The sequence below is a fragment of the Cryptomeria japonica genome, chromosome 3 (genome assembly GCF_030272615.1).
Source record: "Cryptomeria japonica chromosome 3, Sugi_1.0, whole genome shotgun sequence".
Lineage (NCBI taxonomy): Eukaryota > Viridiplantae > Streptophyta > Pinopsida > Cupressales > Cupressaceae > Cryptomeria > Cryptomeria japonica.
The window spans coordinates 368,006,785-368,027,873 of record NC_081407.1 but is presented as its reverse complement, the minus strand read 5'-3'; the positions used below and the strand labels follow the sequence as shown (position 1 = coordinate 368,027,873).

At 33.5% G+C, this 21,089-nt stretch overlaps 1 protein-coding gene across 1 annotated transcript; it reads left to right on the top strand.

Moving 5' to 3' along the window:
* Positions 1 to 10,997: 10,997 nt before the first annotated feature.
* LOC131053976 (receptor like protein 22-like) lies at positions 10,998 to 13,529 on the top strand. The gene has a single exon (XM_057988544.2). It carries the CDS (start codon positions 10,998 to 11,000, stop codon positions 13,527 to 13,529), a length of 2,532 nt encoding a protein of 843 aa, XP_057844527.2.
* Positions 13,530 to 21,089: the final 7,560 nt, after the last annotated feature.

The following is a 21,089-nucleotide window of genomic DNA, read 5'->3' as shown; positions in this document are numbered from 1 at the left end:
ACATCATCCACCTTCAAGAATCGGCCAATAGAGTTATCGATGGCTTCGTAGCAAGAGTGCTTCCAAAAATGTAGAGGAAGATTCAGAAGACAAACCCAAACTAGACGCACATTAAGTGGTTCAGTAAGGGGGTTAAAAGAAGTTGTCCAAGACTCAACAAAGAGGGAGTGAATTCCCCAAGCCCACAAAATGCCCAAAATCAAGTCACGATCAGACGAAGAAGCAATGCAAAAACCTTTCGCACAAGGAAAAAGCTCAATGCTATGAGCATCCAAGAATCACTCACCTAGCGATGAAAGTCTGGTAACGAAGGCCAAAACCTAGAGAATTTGCACACCAATGCACAACATTGATAGTACCCAATGTTGTCCATAACATCTTGTCCACATTCCACCATAAGAGAGAGGACGAACCACCTTGGAGGGTTGAATAGTAAATTTGGCCACCCGAACAAAGCTACACTTGCCAGCGAAAGAAAGAGGTTTGGGTAGGACATTAGCATCCACAACAAAGTCACCAACAGTAGCAGCATCACTAGAAAGAGGAGCAGCACCATTAGCTCCAGTTTCCACAACATCAGCAACCTTAAGATGGACATCCACGAGGGGGGGAAAACTACCCACAACCGAGGTAGGGGCACCAATGGCAGCCACCGTGGCCCCCACGCGAGAGGATTCACCCAACGCAGAGGGCATGGAAGCAGGATGAAAGGCGAAAGGGACTTGTGAAGCGGGAGCAGCGTTCGAAACACTCGCGCAGGCTGCAAACCCCCAAACACCAACGACGACACCCACAAGAGGGGGGGCCGAAATCCTCTCGCAGAAGGAACAAACGCAATCAAAGTTGCGTGGGTGGTAGAGCCGTTAGAGTGAGCCATTGCAAACATTTTATTTGTCATTGTTTTCATGCTTTCTATTATACATTTTTTTTGAAGTCCTTACATGGAGTTCCATTTTAAAATTATTGATACTTTTTATTATTAGAAGACTATTTTATTATGTAATTTGATAAATAAAATAATAAATAATTGTGTGGTTTAGTAATTAAGAATAAATTAAAATTGATACTTATTGATTTAAAAAATATATATTTATGTAAAAGTTAATCAAGTAAAACTAATTCTCATTCAAAATTTTATTTGATAAGTATAAATAATCTTTAGATTTTAAATTATATTCAAGATAATTAAATAATACATATCTTTTACACTTAAGTTGATTATCTTTATCTTTCACATTTTAGATAGCATAATTTTTGTTTTTACAAATGTAATTATCTAATCTCAAATATGTCAATAAATTTAAATTTGAACATATTTAGTTAAGTTTGGTCTATCTTATTTAAATTATCCATAGATTTAAGTAGAAACATTTTTACTTTATAACGACATGTTCGTTATGTTTTATAAGGGATTCAATATCAATATTTATTTATTGATGAATTACGCATAAAGGAATCTTATTAAAAAATAAAAATGATAAAGTGCATGCCTTGAAAAAAGGGATGCATGAGCTCATACACCTATTATGTGAATGTACTAAAAACATTGTCACTGTGATTCTTGCCTACCCATCTTAACACAAGAGTGCAATGTCATTTTTTGTTTCTCATTTCTAGCTAATTTCTTTTTTTTGCTTAATCGTAGTCCATGTATTATTGTCTTTCTCTATTTGATTTGTTGCAAAAAAATGTATTGCTTTGTAAAGGATCCTCCATTGACGAAGATGCCTTATTATGTTCTAATTCACGAGTAATGTTTGGGGGTGGGGGGAGGGGTTGGTGGGGGCAAGGAGCAACTATGTTAGTCCAATATTACCTCTATTTTATGAGGTATGTCTCTATTCCTTAGTCATAGGAATCACCTAATCATTAAAATTAGCATTAACAATAGGACAAATATATTGATGATTAATATTTTCTCCCTTCCCCAAAGTTTCCTTCAATGGAGGATCCAAAGAGATCTTTTACACTCATTTGCTATGTGTCTGGTGCCATAACACTGATGACATCTAAATTCTTTTCCCTCACAATCAATTTATTGTTTCCATATCTTGTTGTTGATAGTTATTTATATTCCCATTGGTTATGGTTTGGAGAGATCCATCTCAACCAATACTCTCGCAAAGGTGAAAGATGGTTGAATAGTGAAAGTGGATTTCAGATTGGAGCAAGTTGGCTTAGAGATAAATTTCCAATTGAAGACAGACAATAAGATCTTAAAAAATGCATTGGAAGGTTGGGTAATCACACCCAAATTAGAGCTACTATTGTGATTTTAGTGAAGGGTTCAAACACAAGAAATCAAGGTTTTATGCTTAGGAAATCCTTATCCCAAAACTAGGGGCCCTTCAATAACAACAATTCTTTGTCTTTAGGATATTTACAAATCACATAGAATAATCTTGGCACAAGGTCCAAAGAATATCTCACCATTAAGAATGGGTTGCAAATTTTGTTTAATCCATTTGTTTAATTCCAATAATTTGAGCCAAAAAATTATGAAACCAATAGATCAATGCATGCTTAATAATTAAGCAAACTCACCATCCAATGCCTCTTTACCAAGTTCACTTGATGGTAAGTGGATCTCAACCTATTCCTAAACAAAAGTAGAAAAGTAATTAACAAAAGAGTTTGTACCTTCAAAAGATCCATTTTTGGAAGGTGATTCCTTCAAGATTGCTTTATTCTCCATCCAAAAGAGCCAACATATAGGAGATTGAATGGTCTAAGAAGTTGGGAGCATAAACCTTATTGAAATCTCTAGTATTAGTAAGAATGCCTTCCTAGACATAAATAGAGGTGGGAAATCCTTAATGCATCAAGGGGGCTCCATGTCGAGAAGAAAAGAGACAATGGGTGTTTGAAGGTGCATCACCCAAAGTGTGAATGGCACTAGAGGCCACAAGAACGTATAATTATATATTGATGTGTTAAGATTAATAATTATTTAATTTTTTATACAATTTACTTTTTATTTTATTGAAGAGATTTTATTTTTGAATTATATTCACACACACACACACACATGCGCGCGTGCGCATGCATATACACTTAACATGCTATTTTATTTTATAATATGAATATCATTTATAATATTTATTTAAACAATGTTTACTTGATGAGTTATCAAAATGATATCTACATTTACATTTTATTTTTCTTGGATGTAATTTTTTAAAATAATATTGTGGTTGTGTTTTATTTTTTGTTTTCTAATATGTCAAATCTTTAATAGTTTTTATTAGCGCATTCATGTCATTACACTCTAACCTTTGTTACCATGGTAGCTACACCGCTTGCTGCAAAAATAATTACAAAGACATTTAGATAACTTCCAATCTCTTTAACAAACAAATTGAGAGGATTTCTATATGGACTATGGACATGAATGTGATATGAGTTCAATAGAGATGTTAAGATTTCTTTCAAACTACAAATGAGAATTTTTTTAATCCCATGCATAATAATTGTAGCATTGTAACTTGTAACATTGTCTAATTTACACCACCTTTTGTGCCCCTATTTTAGCGTGTCCCATCCTAGTTCTCCCTAAGTCTGTTTTCCAGGCCCATTTTACTCCAAATCTGATGTCACTTGATTGCATGGTTGAGTGGACCCATCCTCGGACTGTGCCCTCTTGAACCCAACCTTGTTTGAATCCCTATTTTGGGAGGACAAGGGAACTTGAAGTTCCCTTGTCCGCTTCCTTAAACAAGCCCTAATATAAATAGGTTAGGGCACTTTCCCTCCTTGGTGAGTTTTGGTCCTTATGGATCAATGTGATCATTGGAGGTCAACCTAATCAATAATTTACCTAGGGAACCCTATATAAAGGCATCCTATAAATTTATTTTAGGTCTAAAACTCTAAGAAGCATTCCTTACATAATTGAGATCATTACAAGCGTTCATCATCAAGTATTCTCAAGCATTCAAGGCATCATTTCAACCCACTGTATTCTTCAAGTATCATGGAGAAAATCACATCAACTTTCATGCAAGAATATGTTTGTGTTTGAGTCGTTTGTGTTGTCATATTATCACATCAATACTTGTGATCACATCTAAAGAGCATTGCATCATTAACCTTCAATCAACTATTGTATATTTGAGGTAGATTATTCAACATCTACTTCAATATTTACATTTCCTATTTCAATTCAATTCAAGGTTAATTCTTAAACTAGGGTTTGACCTAAGGAAAACCCCCATCAACAACCCTATTTCCTTCTTTGTGTGTGTAGGATATTATCTCAAAAGTTGCAAGTGAGGAAAATGACAGAGTAGACGACGACAATCAAATTTGACTTTTGAAGGTGCAAAAAATGGAGGATCGGGGTGACCAACTCCCCTTGGTCCTGGGAATTTCTAATGACCATCTAATAGTGGATTTTGTGCATCATTTTAATCCAAAAACATGAAGTTTTTTTGGCTCGATATTCAAAGGACTAGGGCAATTTGCTTCCCCTGATCTTGACAATTTTGCCTGAACTTGTATCATGGGTTCTGATCTATTTTCCATCCTCAGATCTAGGTTTACAACTTTGCATAATATCTGGAATATTTTGTTACTGTTATTTTATATCAGTTTCTCATTGTTCGTCCTAGATCTAGCATTGCAATTTAACCCTTATTCAAATCCAGATTTTCAACTCAACAAGAAGGAATTAATTTGATTTGTGTTCACCCTTTTTGTGGTATGGTTCAAAGCTATCCTAGAGTTGAAACTCTAGAATGGTACAAAGAACAAGATGTTTCCCTATAAAAGGTTTGTGTAAAATCATAGATGGTTCTGTTACTATGTTTCAATATACATTTCAGCCATCTAAGCAAGAAGAAAAAGAACCCACGTATGATTACAAGCAGAAAAATTATCTTTCTAGATTTTGTGAATGTTTCTAGTAGAAATTTGATGATATATGCAGTGATTTTTTTGTATATTAGAAATGTTGTAGATCGTATATCTACTAACTTTGCTAAAACAACCAACTATGTATATAATATCCATAATTCAATTACTAAGTTTGAAAAAGTCCAATATGAATCTAGATCTGAATCTTAAAAATTTCAGTGAAGTCTTGACAAAAGCTGATCAAATCTTGTACCCACCTATTTGTTTTTTAAGGATCTAGTAACCATATAAGGCTTCAAGGCACTTAAGTTGGAAGGTGTTAATTCTGATCTTTTAGCACTACACATCTTCTCAAACTACAACTGCTAGTTTTTTGAGGGCCTTATTAAGGGGATTAAAATTTTATCCTCTAGTTTGAGGGGTCACCAAGCCCACTGGGGCTTGAACCTGGGTAGTTTGCACTTCAATGCTCTGTCTCAATTGCTACACCTAGTAGTGGATAGTGTTTAGTTAGTGGCATGGGAATATTCTTATCAATAGGTATTGATTCCCTTGGCTTATTGACATGCAGAACCAATTTGGTGTTTGTGATGATCTTAACTAAGGTTAAGAGTGAAAGCGATGCATACAGATCCTATTACAAAGTAACTTTGTATTGATAAACAGTTTGCTTTGTCCTAGATCTCTTTGCCAACAATTTGTCGAGTAGAATACCGATGTCTTTTTTAAAAATCAAAGTGTTTCAACATCTAAATTTTTCAACAAACAATTTGTAGGAGAAGTTCCAAAAGTTGGGGTTTTAAAAAAAAAACTCAATGCATCATCACATATTGGAAACCTGGGTCTTTGCAAACCTTGGGTAAAGTTGCCGCCATGCTCTACTCCCAAGTCAAAAAGTTCTAGGAATTTGAGAATGGTATTCATACCTTTGGAGACTCTAATATGTGTCTCATGGTGTGTACTAATGCGATTCTTATGGAGACGCTATTGCAAGAGACATCTTAGAACCTCACAATCCTTTGAAGTGAGATCTAAGAGAATTTCAGTTGAGGAGCTTCTTATGGCGACTGATGGATTTAATGAGGACAACTTGATAGGAGTTTGCAGTTTTGGAAAAGTGACAACTTGATGGGAGTTGGTAGTTTTAGAAAAGTGTACAAAGGTGTTTTGAAGAATGGCACAATGCTCACTATCAAAGTTTTTAATGTGGACATTGACGATTCAGGCAAGAGTTTTGATAGAGAGTGCAATATTTTGAGAAAGGTTCGACATAGAAATCTATTAAGAATCATAACCTCTTGTTCAATTTACTTTTAAATATCTAGTATTGAAAACCAATGTAATGTAGCTGAAAGCTATCTCAATTGTACTACTAATCTTCAAGCCCAATGAGAAAATGGTGAAAGGGGTACATTGATTCATTAACGAATATTAAGTTAACTCTCACTTAGGTCCTTCAAACAACATTTCATTGTCCAAAGATTGGCTTTGGTCCAAGTTATCGTGCATAATTGTAATGTTACAACTGCATCATCAACAAAACAAAACAAAAATTGTTCCAATTTTGTCATCAACAAACCAAATCAAGGAAAACCATTCTTGCAGTTCTTGGCAGGAACTTCATTGCTCTGCAACCCTTGTTTGTCTTTATTAAATTGTTATTTTCTTGATTTTATTGGATTTTCAGATATTCTTTATTTAATAAATGTTTGCTTGGTCATATTAATTTTAATTTAGACTAATTAGATAAAAGTTTGGATTGATAATTTATAATTAAAGAAAGAAATGTATATAGAAATGATGATCTTTAGTTTTATACATAAAAATAAAATAACCTAAAATAATGTTCTAATTTTTTTATTATCTTGAAACCTAAAATAACTAATGGTAGTTTGGTATTTATCTTGGGATTATAATATTCTCATTCACTCTATGTAGGGATCTTGGGATCAAAGACAAGACCATGAATATGGATCTATTATATTCCTATGAACTTTTACTATGGGATCTATAGACTTCTATTCTTCACTACACTTTATTCACCTTAACTTTTATTGTGCTTCTTGATATCTAAAAGACTAGAGGTACTTATAAATGCATTGCTATGAATGACATGTTTCAAGGAGACATGTTTTCCAAGGGAAACTTACAAAAATGTGTGTGGATGATTGAAAGCAACACTCTGTATTTATGCATATTCTCCTAGGATGTTCATGCGAGACTAAATTCCAATTAGTACACCAAATAAAGTACTATGAGTGCAAATCATACATGAATTCCTTGATGTTTAAAATGAATGTATTAAATATTTTAATATAACAACAATGCATTATATAAACTTATGTTTAGCCATCCTTTGGAAACTTATTGGCAAGATTTAGACATATTTGATACCATATTTATGAAAATGTGTGAATACATAAATGTAAGAAATATGCATGTAGGGTAGGCACATGTACACATATGAATGGGTTCAGTGGTCTATGCATAAACATGCATGCTATGGATAGGTACATGGCATAAGTAAAAGGACTAGACTATGTACACAAATATGTAACAAGCACATGGATAGGAGATGATCTCAAGTAATTTAAGTATGCTACCCTTTCAAAACATGGGAAAATAGTTGTAATGTGGACCTTAGTGGTTATGGTAAAAGCACAATTTGTTGTGTCACACTTTTATAAAGCAAGTGGCCAACACAACTAAAACTGTTTAACTTTGATCGCATAAAAATGATATTTCTAAATTGAATTTCAAAATGATGTAAACTGATCAAATATAAAAAAAATTATGTCTATTATTTTTTATTTATTTATTTTAAATTTGACATTTGTTTTATATATTCAAAGATAGATTTTTTATTGCGGAAAAATGCTAAAAATTAGCGGTTCTAGTCGGCCGACATCACCAAACAAAATGAAAATGATTTTTTTTTTTTTTTAGATTTTAATTTTTCAAATAGAGGACACATATATGCAGTGTTAAAAAAAATTAAATTTTGATGTATATTTTTCTTGTAATAATATTTTTAAGTCCAACATAGCTGAATTTGGTAGTTTTTATTCAACGTCACCTTTTGTCTACTAAATTTATGATTATAAAAAAAAATTATACCATTTTGGAGAAGATTCTCTCATCTAGTGAAAAATATATTTAAATTTGTTTTTTAATATCATTTAATATTTTTTAAATTTCTAATCAGCTTCTTTTTTAACTTAAAAAACCTACTCGCAATGTCTAATTAATAAAAAATATTAAAATTAATAAAAATACTAAAAAAATTATATGTCTAGATTCATGACTTTGAGCTCTACAAAAGGGTATTTTTAAATTTTTGTAAAGAAAAACTGCGTGAAGAAAAATTGAGCAAAAGTGAAAAGTTTTAGAAATACAGACAAAATAGTTGATTTGGGTGCCACATCTCCTACCACATAGGTTCCGGCCGAACTCAGTTTGGCCGAATTATTTTGATTTTTTTTGAAAAATGATAAGCTCGAGCGCTCACATATCGGGATAATGTAGTATAGTCTGGTCGAATTTAGTTCGACCGAACTCTTGGCACCACGCCAGTGACACGGGGCACCACGTGGCTGGGTGGTACTCCGACTAGACTACCCCCAATTAGCCCCAAGTGCAACACAACTTCATGTGTTTGCTTGTTAGGGACCCATATAAGTACATAAGGAACTATGACATGCAATCATAATAAATGGACAAAGCTACCGTAGAGGCATGAAATCGCTACAAATACATGAAGCACAACCAAGGCATGAAGTTGAAATAAATAAATAAAAATTCCCAACAAATGCATAAAGCTAAAATAAAGACAAGAAGCCACAAAAAATGCATAAATCTTCAATAATGTTGTAGGCCATGAAGATATATCAATAGTAATTACAAAGCGTAAAGAGAAGAAAATTTTCAATAAATAAAAAGATATGTCCATGAAGGCATAGAATGTGAGGAGAAGACATGATGCACTCTATGTCTAAGAATGAATGCAATTAAAAATAAAATGTAAAGTTGAGAAATACATGATGCCCTAATGTAATTCAAAAAAATTTAATGAAATCTCGTAATCAAAATCTAATAATGAAATAACCTATACTTGGATTTAAATATCACGTGACATGTTGATGTTGTATATTGAATACCAAATTCATAGGGAATAAATTAAAATCCAAATTTGAAGACCTTGTGTTGTTTCATAATAATAAGGAAAGATTACATGCTTAAATTACAAAAAAATAGAACAATTGTTAAATACAAGCAACTCTTTTGCACTTTTTGGACTACAAGGCCAAGAAGGTGATTCCTAGCGATATTTTACAAGATATGTAAGGATAAATGAAAAGAATTATATACTAAACAACTTAAATACACCCTTTGTATAAGAACATCTTAAATATTGGTCACTAAATATTACTTATAATATCTTATTGGTCTTGCAAACCTAAAGATCTGTTTATAAAGAATATTATTGTGTTACATGTGCAACTACATATGCAAATAAGATATCCACAAATGTGATATCATGAACATAAAATCATAGTTCACTCACAACCCTTGAAAATATAAAAATTCACACATTTTAAAGATGACTAATAAGTGAAGGCTCTTAAAATATATTGTAGATGTCAATATCTTTAAGTTATGCAAACTAGTAGGACACTAACTAGCATAAATTATAAAGAACAAAAATGCACTATGCACTCCATATAGTCTCTTACTTTCAATGAGAAATAAAAATATAATTATTAAAAAAAAAAAAATAGTTTCTCTCAATTCTCATGTTTATGGGACTATGAAAACCCAAGAACCTACCATAAGATTAATTTCCTCATTACAGCTCTCCGTGGAGTATTAATTTGTGTAACTTATTTTCATCCATTTTTTTAAAATAGATTTTTATTTAATTTCACGTTTTTCCTCATCACTTTATGGAAAAAAGTGAGTTAGCATAGGTATACATCAAATCCTACACCAATAATATATCTTCTTGTTTTTAATTTTTTTTAATGATATTGAGATAATATTTTATTAAAGTGTACTTGAGTTGATTTTTCCATTTTACAAATTTTATGTAAATTGAGACATGTAATGAAGATAGTATCTTTAGTTAACCTCATATTGATGGTAAGTTATTTTCTTATTTTTTATTATTACCTTTTTAACACATATGATCATCAATTAGATTATAGATCTATATGTAGAACAATAAACCCATTTTCTATATTATATTATATAGAAAAACAAAATATGCAACACCCAAAATTATATGAATCAACATACAAATTTAAAAATAATTTGATAGTCTAGCTTGCAACACATACGAGATGCTTGCTTCATCTCACAATCTTTTTTTTATCTTGAGGAGAATCTTCCTTCATCATGACACTCTTAATGTGTCAAAACGACTTAAATCACACACACTTATCTTACACTTTTACACTTAAAAGTGTTACACACTCAAAATTGATTGACATTTTGTAGGCTTAATATGTTGCACACACTAAAAAAAACACTTCTAAACTTAAAAGTGTTAAAACACCAAGAATTCACTAAACTTAATATGCTGCTTAATGTATGTAGTTTAAGATGGACCGTGTCACAATGTGTTCTTATGTGTTCTTATCCTTGCTTATCACCCTAGGTTTTCTTATCCTCACTTTCCTACCACTAATAATCGATGATGCTTTTAAAAGAGAGCATCTATTTTAATGTCCGAGAAGGTCGGCCATGTTAGGTCAAGAAATCCAATTCCAAATTCCAAATTGCGTGGCAGCTAAATCAAATTTCAATAGCGCGTACTGTAGATTTCTGGCCCTATTGTAAAGTCTTTTTTGAATGTGGAAGAGAAATTGCGTAGCAACTAAATCAAATTTCAATAGCGCCTACTGGAGAAGCAACTAAATCAAATTTCAATAGCGCGTACTGGAGAATTGCGTTGCCTATTCTAAAGTCTATTATGAAAGTGGAAGAAAACCATCCAGAAAGGTCGGTAAGGCATTTCCTGCGTCAATGAACGTCGTTTTGACCAAGAATTTGTTGCATACAATCCCACGTTAAATCTATTTAGCAGTCATCCCTGTTACTAGCAACGTCACTCAGAATTTGTTGGTGACAAAAACATTCAAACCATGTCATCCTTGTTTTGTGGAATTGCAATTCCCAAAATAACGAGTTCGTTGTTTTTCTTGTTATTGCAGAGCTCTGTGAGTGTCGAAATTAAATGCCCATCACATGAAAGAAATTATCTATTGCATTTCAAGGCTGCTCTTGTAGATAACTCCAGCAATTTACAGTCTTGGCAAGGCTTCAATTGCTGTAAATGGAAAGGTGTTGGTTGTAAAAGCCATTCAGGTGGCCATGTTACTCTACTCAACTTGACAGATCAGAAATTGGGAGGTGAGATCCATTCATCGTTGTTTAGGCTTGAGTATCTACAACATTTAGATCTCAGCCACAATTCCTTTTCAGGAATTCCCATCCCTTCTGACCTTGGAAAACTCAAGAGACTCACTTTTCTTAGCTTCTTTTCTGGTGGGTTTCAAGGCAAAATTCCTGTGACTCTGGCAAACTTGTGGAATTTGCGCCACTTGGAGCTGAGCTCAACAGACAATGTAGGAAAATTGCAGAGTCCGAGTCTGTCAATTTGGCTTAAAAATATGAAAAGATTGGAACACCTCACTCTACATAGAGTGGAAATTTCTAGGGCAAAGGAGTGGGAAAAAGTTATTACCAGTCTATCCAATCTTAGGTATCTGCGCTTGTCTGATTGTGGGCTAACAGGACTGCTTCCTTCCTCTCTAAAGAATCTCTTCAATGTTGTTCATCTGGATCTCTCTTCCAACAGCTTCACAGGGGTAATGCCGCCTTCTTTGGGTCATCTTCCAGCCCTTTCCTATCTTGATCTCAGCTCCAACCATTTCAATGGTACAATTCCATCCACAATTTCAAGGCTTGTTAACTTAAAATCACTTTTGCTCTCATCCAACAGTTTAACAGGTTCCATTTCCCTTTCCTTCTTTGAGAATATGACCATCCTTGAACAGCTAGTACTTTCTCACAATAACTTGACTGTGAGTGTCCCTTCCATGAGTTGGACTCCGAAGTTTAAGAAGTTGTCTGGTCTTGGACTGGCTTCTTGTAGGTTGGCTAAATTTCCTTTATTTCTTCTGAAACAATATCATATGTTTGAGCTGGATTTATCTGGCAACAGTATAGCAGGAAATATTCCGCCATGGATATGGGAGTTTCCTGAGCTTTTTCGTCTCAACCTTTCATCCAGCGAATTAACTGGAAGATTGCCATTGAAGCTTGCAGCCAAGAATCTTGGGTTCCTGGATTTGCACAACAACAGCTTGGAGGGTGCTCTTCCTCTGCCACCTGCTGGTATTTTACATCTAGACATGTCAAATAATAATTTTACAGGTTCAATTCCTGGTGACATTAGAACATATCTTCAATTGGCAGAGGTTTTCTGTATCTTGCAGAATAAGATCAGTGGAAGAATCCCAGATTCTATCTGCAACACAAATATGCATGTTCTTGACTTGGCAGGCAATATGCTCAGCGGTACTATTCCTCCTAATTTTACAGCAAACTGTTTGGATTTAAGAGTTTTGAGGTTGGGTGAAAACAATCTGGTGGGTGATATGCCGGACGTGGGAAATCTTATAAAACTTCAGACGTTAGATCTGAATGGTAATCATCTACAAGGGCTTATTGAATCATCTGTAGCAAATTGCACTTCTCTCCAAGTTCTGAATTTAGGAAATAATGATTTTGATGGCAGCATTCCCCACAGGATTGGTAATCTATCAAAACTGCAGATTTTGATGTTGAACTCCAATAAATTGCAAGGCACTATTCCTCCCAGAATCTTTGCCCTCGAGCAACTCCAAATCTTAGACCTTTCTCACAACAATCTTTCAGGTTCTATACCAACAAGCCTCACTGGTTTACAGGCAATGGTCAATGCATCACAGTTTAGTCCAGTGCAGCTAGGGTACAGGATTTCAAAAGATATTTTGTGTAAGAATGAGGTAACCCTTTCTACAAAAGGCCTCTTTCTTGAATATGAGATTATTCTTACAAATTTCAAGTTTATGGATCTGTCAAGCAACAATTTATGGGGCAGGATTCCTCCTGATATTGGATCCCTTCATGGTTTGAAAGGTCTTAATCTTTCTAGAAATTATCTCATTGGCAAGATTCCAGAAACAATCGGAGGCATGGATCAACTGGAGTCTCTAGATCTTTCACTGAACAATTTGAGTGGAATTATTCCTTTGGAACTGCAATATCTCAGTTATTTGCAAGTCTTCAATGTCTCTTACAACAGGCTTGAGGGAAAAGTACCTCATGGAGGGCAACTTTTGACCTTTGATAAGACATCTTTCTTGGGCAATGCCCATCTATGTGACATTCCCTTCACCAACAGCACTTGCAACATTTCTTTTTCAAATGGTGATGATGGGAAAGAGACAAGTGAAGACATTGAAGATGACTCAGAAGTTCAGAAGGAATATTTCCTACTAGGGTTGGGCTTAAGTTATGGGTTAGGGTTCTCCATTTTCATTGGAATCCTCTCATTAAATAACAAGGTGAGGAAGGCCGTCTTCCATCTTTATGATGCTATCATTGCGGGTATGCATCACTGTGGATAGACAATGTAAGAATTATTGTACTTTCTCACTTAACCTTTGTTACAAGCTTTTCTCATCTTGGTTGAAGATGTAGATTCAATGTAAAAATATCATTATAGCATAAGCTTGTCAGCTTAAACTTTTTTACCAATTTCATTTTCTCAATTGTAAATGAAAAGAATTATGATATAAATATTTATATTATATTATAGTTTTCTTAAATTTTTTTATTTTTTATTTTTTGATTTGTATCATTTTTGTTAAGAACATATTAGTTTAATTAAAATAATATTGTTTTTGTTGAATAATTATTTCAATTTCCATTAAAATATCATTATTTTTCTATATCTTATTAGATTTTTTATATATTTAATAAATATTTTCATGATCAAATTAATCTAAACTAATTAAATTATAAGTTAAGAATGATAATTGGATAATTTATAATTAGATGAAGGAATGTATATAAAAATAATTGTCTTTAGTTTTATAATCAAAGATTGAACAACCTAAATTAATGCTCTATATTTTTTAATGTTTCAAGATCTAAAACTACTAATGATAATCTAGTATTTGTCTTGTGATTAGAATATTTTCTTCACTCCACATAGATAACTTAGGGCCTTTTGGTTAACAAATTTTTCCTTTGAACCTTTGAATTTTGGAGGCACAACTCCCTCAGAAGATGTAATTTGATTTTCTTTATATTGGATATGCTTTTTACCAAAAAAACAAGAAAGGAAAATCTTTTTAACCCAAAAACTCTTCAAAGGAAAAAGGGAACGATTTTTTTTAGCAAGTACATAGTCAAATAGAATACAAAGATTCTACCCTATTAAGATTTATAGAACCGAAACATTACCATTTCATTCATTCAAAGCTAAATTTCATAGTAATGTGTACATGCAAATTCCAATTTTTATCCAACAAATTACAAGAAAGGAAATCCAGATGCATAATGTTTCAACATAAGAAGAATAATGCAATTCACCGATCATAACTCAAATTTTATGATTTATGAAATTGCATTTAGATTTTCACTTAAGTATCCATTTTCAAAAAATGGGGGGCTATTAAGGAGTCTCTTCAAGCCAAAAAAGAAAAGAAAAATTCCCTCTCCTCTTTTTTGCATACTATCTGACATAAATAGACCACAGTCTGTGACCATCTCTTTGAAAATATCAGCCAATAAAAACAATTGTTCCAAGAAAAGAACTGAACAACTACCCGAAATAAAACAAAAATGGCTCATAAGAGCCCAACCTATATCACCTAATTATAAGTCTAGAGGATGAGACTTATCAGTTAGTGGGAGGCACAAGTTTCCTTTCTGCTAGGATTGCCAACTGGAGCTAGGCATCAAGCATTTTGTCTTTTGCCTCCTCTTTCTCCAACACAAAGATAATCCTTATGTATTCTGCATAGCTCCTTTTGCATTTCCAAGATAAGGAAGTCAATCCGAAAATTATATCTTCATGTGGGTCTTTGACCAATATCGGGTTGGGTTGAAGTACGAGAGTAGCACCTTCTCCGAAAAGAACCATTTTGTATCATGTCAACTTGACCAAGCACTAGCTTAATTTGCCTCAGGTGCGAAAACTCTGACTGCAACAATTCCCATCTACAGAAGTTGATTGTGAACTTCGGCTTGTCTTTTTGCTTGCTCCAAAAAGGAAGTAATTTTTCTTTATTCAACATAATTGGCTTTTTCTCTTTGGATGCAACCCTATTCAATTGAGCAACAATGTCTTCCTACTCTCTTTGGATCCATTGCAAATCATGTTGGGCTATGGGAAGTTGATCTTCATGAAGAAGCACCACATTGTTTTAAGGCGGGGGAATAACCCATATCGAATGTTGTCTTGAAAGATTTTGAAATAGAAATAAATGAAATTCTAAAATTTTCACTTCCCAAATAAACACACCAGCCTGCCAACCTGCCATTTTTCTAGCTAATCCCTAAAGAAAGAATGAATTAAAAAAAAAATCACCTTTTAATTATGTACAGGACCATCGGCTCATTAAATTTTGGGTGTGAAAAATAATATCACCCTCCTTAAAAAATTAGGTTAGCAACTTTGCATGCTTTAGCCACCTATTGTGTCATAAGGAGATGTACCTCCCATATCTTTGAGTAGATTAAGTCTCGAAAATGAAAAATTTCATGTAGCCAAGTGACTGCAAAATCTCTTAATCCTTTTGAACGAGAATCAAAGAATCACCAAGCTAGATGATGTCAACTTGGTTGGTGAAATACATTTAATGTGGCCACGTGACAAGCAGATTTCATAACCAAACCAAGATAAACGACGCAAAGGAACAAGATAGTCGACCGGTTGACAAATTTTAGTAATCTAGAACCAGTGTCATGTTTCAGAAATACCCCGACTATAGACCTCAATTTTATTTAATGATCAACAATGCCAGTTTATCTTAAATTCTCAAAAAGTCGACAGTTTTTCAAAACTTTAGAACTATGATGGCCAGACCCGAAAACATGCGACTTGGCCGATAATTGTGTAAATTGATAAAGGGGAAAATTGGAGTTGGCATTTTGATAAGGTCAAAATGGAAGTTTAAAATCAGGGGTAACAAGGTTAAGGACAAGTCCATGAATGTAGAGCTATCCTATACGTATGAGGTCTATAGACTTCTGTTCTCCACTACTTTTGATTCACCTTAAATTCTATTTTTATTTTTCATATCTAAAAGATTTGTGGAATTTATAAATATTTGTTAGGAATGTCATCTTTATACAAGACATATTTTCCAAGGTCAACCTATATAAATGTATATAAATAATTAAAAATAAATAAATTTATTCATGTTTATGCTCCTTGGATGTTCATGTAGGACTATATCCCTTTTAGTGTACCGAATGAAGTATTGTAGGTACAAATGGTACATAAATTATTTGATTTTTAAAATAAATTCATTTAATACCTTAATATGAAAATAATATATTATGTGAACTTGTGTTTAGCCATTGCTTGGAGGGAATTTTTTTGGCAATAGTTATATAAATTTGATTAAAAAAACCTACATTCAAGAAGGATTAACATATATAGTGAGATCATTTGTGCAACCACACGATCATTTGTGTGACCTTGAACTTTCCTTGGAACATGAAAGGGGGTAAAACAAATTGGATAACATGTTTATGGAAATATGTGAATACATAGATGATGTAAGAAACAATTACAAGCATGTAGGGCAATAGTGTGTACATATATGAATGGGTTAAGTAGTCTATGCATAGACATATGTCTATGGACAGGCAGTTGGAATAATTAAAGGGATATAAATTGTACAAATATTCATTTATAAATTCATCTTTATATACAATCATTCTCCCCAAAGTGGATCCAAAGATTAAAAAAAATACATAAATATGTGAATTTCACCATTATATTTTCCCCTCACATTGACCTATATGTGAATCATAGAATGATTATGCATCTCAAACTATATTACAATTACAATGGTAAATGAAAATAAAAAATTTATATATCAAAAGATTTCATCAAACCCTTGTATTAAATGTAATAGACCGGGTACAAGGTGACATCATGTAGATTTATCTTCTATGTACATATTATGAAATGGAACCAAATACAAGTCTCTATAAGCACTTATAATATATATCTAAAAAATATAAACACGAGAGTTTTATCTATAAGATATGCTAGACTATAATGGATTATACCTATTGGATACAAGAAATTACAAGAAAGGGGGGAAATGATAAATCAAAATTATATGTAATATAAACATGTCTACATATATAATGCAATAATTATAAAATAATACATCATGTAAATGGCTTAAACTATATGTGTGGTAAGAATATGGGTAAGTAATGATCTCAATAAATTTAAGTATGTTGTGCTGAATATGGGATAATATTTGTAATGTGACCCTTAGTGGCAAGGAATATTGAACACAATTCAAGATTGAAAAGGGGAGGGGGGTGAATCCATCTTGAAGAAATCTTATAACTTTATAGTACAACTCAATTCAAATTTAAACTCTAATATGATTAGTAGTAATGAAAGATAAACAATGAACACACATTCACAAGAGAACACCAAATTTTCATAGAAAAACCACGATGAGAAAAACCCATAGTGAGAGAACTCGCACTATATCAACAAGTATAACAATGTTTGTTTTCAGGCTCACTACACAAGGAAGCTCACTGCTCTAGAAGGACTTGCAAACTGAAGTTCACTACCCTAGGGCAAGATACACATGACTTGTTGAGAAGACTCACTATCTTTGAGAAGGATACAATAAAATATGAGTTACAATGAATAAGCCTTCAACATCACTACATCCAACAGTCTCCCTAAAATGTAGATTGTCTTGACTCACTGGCTCAAGCAACCATTTGACAATTCATCTTCAATAATTTCATCACATGTTCTTTCTAATTCATATTTGCATCTTCCAGATTCCACTCTGATCCACACAACTCCACACTAATTGCAAACGAAATGATCTTCTATTTATACCATCTGCAAAACCTAAAAAAATCAATTAGGTCTACTAGAATAGGAGACAAGAGATGGTCCCTCTAAGTTGGCCACAAAACATAATTATGGTGAAAGTCATCCTATTTGGGAGATAGAGAGAACCTAAAAAATCTTAGTAAATCATCCAAATGCAATCCCAAATACCATACACATTGACAAACATCCTCCCAAGTCAACAAGTTAATGTGTAGATGAAACATGTAACCCTTATCCAGTTGGCCTGAAAACATGTATCTTCTAAGTGAATCTACTCAATGTGGATCCTCACAAGCCATGGTAGGACCCAAATACAACTCAACATAATCTCTAATGATCACACATATCCCCAACACTGTTAACTCCTTCAAGTTAATCAGATTCAGTGACATATATCCCCAAGCAAATTTAAGTTCTGCATCAGTGACATTATTCAGTTTCAGTCCTCGGTAATCAAATTCTACTCCAGTTAAACTGATTAACTCCTTCTGTGATATCATTTTCTATGCTCATGCATGATCATAGATAGGATACCTAGTGATCACATGAATGATTTCCTTAGTGATTTTGAATGGTTGCTCCTCTAGCCACATAAAATCATCATGAACTCTGTTTAAAACAAACTTAACCCACTGGGGTTTGACCACACGAGGATAGGCTAGGGCTTCAGTTAATCCCTTGATTTTGATATGCTCAAACTTGCTATCCATTTTTCCATTGGTACATAGCTCATCATATTTGTCACTAATCTCAACATGACCGAGTTCTTCAACACGACATTTGATGAAGAATCTAACATCTTCGACTAACAAGACTTGATCCGGGATGAGTCAAAAGGCAGTTTTGTCATCCGGTTCAGAGGCAACTTTAGGAGTCAAAGTGTATTTCAGTGAGGGCTTCTCCACATTCTTGACAACTACAGGATCTTGGATCTTGGTTGCCATTTGTAAATTCCAGATAAAACTTAGCAAACTATCCTTAGGGTTTGACGGTTTACAAACGACAAATGCTTCACACTCGGTAGATAATAGCAATTTGACAAGATCAGAAAACCATCTTAACAGTGATGAGATTTGATGTAAATACCTTGGATTCGCTTTGAATGAATTTTTGATCGCCTTGATTTTCTCTGCTCTGCTCTTTTGAAAACTTGGTGAATGAAAATGACCGCGAAAATACCTTTAAGTACACAAAATACCTTATCGGGCTCCGTGCGAGTTAGGTCAAAACATTAAATGCACTCGATTTACCTTTAACTGATTTACTCCCTTTTTTTCGTTTTAACTGAGTAAACAAATTTCCTTGTTTACCGACTTGACAGGCTTCCTGTATTCACCGACTTGACAGGTTTCCTATAAAGTACTTTTGATAGAATTTCAAACTTACTAATGCATCTTAACTATGCAGATTTTGAATTTAGTACATAATAGAATAGGAACTGTTATGATTTTAACCTTTGGAGAATGCAATCCCTTCATACCTTTTCTGATTAATTTGTAATAGGTGCACCTAACTCGGTAGGTAATGTGCTTTCTTCATCTGACATGATTTCCTTCTTTTTCCAAATCATCTTGAATTTTTCTTTTATCTCTTCAGTGTCTCCTCTAGGTTGATCTCTGCAATCTCCAGCTAAATGTCCAACTTTGTGACAATGAAAACATGCCATACTAGGATTTCTCCATGATCTTTGGTTGTTCATTCCAAACCTTATAAAATAGTTGGCACTTATATGTCCTTATCTTCCACAACATTCACACCATATCTTTGTATTGTAATCCCATGGTACTGCTGCATATTGTCGGTAAGGATCTGTGTGAGTTCGGTAACCACTAGTGTTTGCTCGGTGTGCAGACCACATGTGGTTCTTTTGCTTAAGCCAGCACTTCTCGGTACTATGTCCATATCTATTGCGGTTTTTACAAAACCCTTTGAATTTTGCCTCCTAATAGTTGTTAATAGACTTTGTCCTACATTGATTAGATGTGTGACCATATTTATTGCAATTGTAACAATAATCATTTGACTTAGTGATATTCAGTTGCTTACCTTTTCTAATCTGGCATGTGTTGGCAGTATGACCTTGATTTCCACAGTAGTAGCAAATAGGCTTCTTCCTTTTGATTTTATTCCTGTTTCTAGCTTGCTTTGATGATTCTCCTCTCTCGGTAGTATGAATTTCTTTCTCGGTAGAGTATTTTCCTTTGTAACCGAGTCCTGCATCTTTGTTGGGTCTTCTTGTATTCAGTTGCTCATCCAACATCTTTGATGCTTCATAACTCTTCTTCAATGTTTCTTTGGATTTGTTCTCTGTTTCAAGTTCATCAGTCAACCTTGTACTTCAAGTTTCAATGCTTGATTCTCATCATTCTTCATAATTGCTTCATGATGTGCATAACCTAGTTGATCTGTCATATTTTGTTGAATCCCAGTTAACCTTATGATTTCATCATTCTTATCAGATACTAAGACTTCAATTTGTTGTTTCTCTCTTTGTAGATCTCTTGCTTTATCCTCTGCTATCCTCAATGTATCTAGATTTTCAGTCATCTGTGTACTGAAATGTTCATGTTCTCTTTTCATTGCTTTTAGTTGGTCAGCCAATGCTTTGTTCTTTTCTTTCAATACTCCAATCATTTCTTCAGTCTCTTCAGATATACTGTTCTCAGATGATGTTTCAATTTGTTCCACTAACTCTTGAGAATCCTGCAAGTCATCAGATAATCTTCTTCTTACTTTCAGAGATTTTTGCATTTGCCTTTGCATGTCTGCAATCACTTGATTTGCATGATCTAGCTCTTCTTGTAGATATACAATCCTCTGAGATTGTTTATAGCCTTCCATTGATAAGATCTTTCTCTTTAGGTAGTTAAACCCTTTTCCAAGATTCAAGCTCTGATACCAATTGTTAGGCCCAATATGGAAAGCTAATGTACTGAGAGGGGAGGGGTGAATCAGTACTCCAAAAAATTTCTTCAATAATAACCTTACTGTTATGCATAAACAAAATAGTGCAGTAACATAAAATAAAGTTAAAACAAATAGATAACAATCATACATGATATACTCCATA

What these genes read in the sequence shown, in the direction of transcription:
- LOC131053976 (XM_057988544.2), top strand. Translation starts at nt 10,998, where the DNA reads ATGTCATCCTTGTTTTGTGGAATTGCAATTCCCAAAATAACGAGTTCG.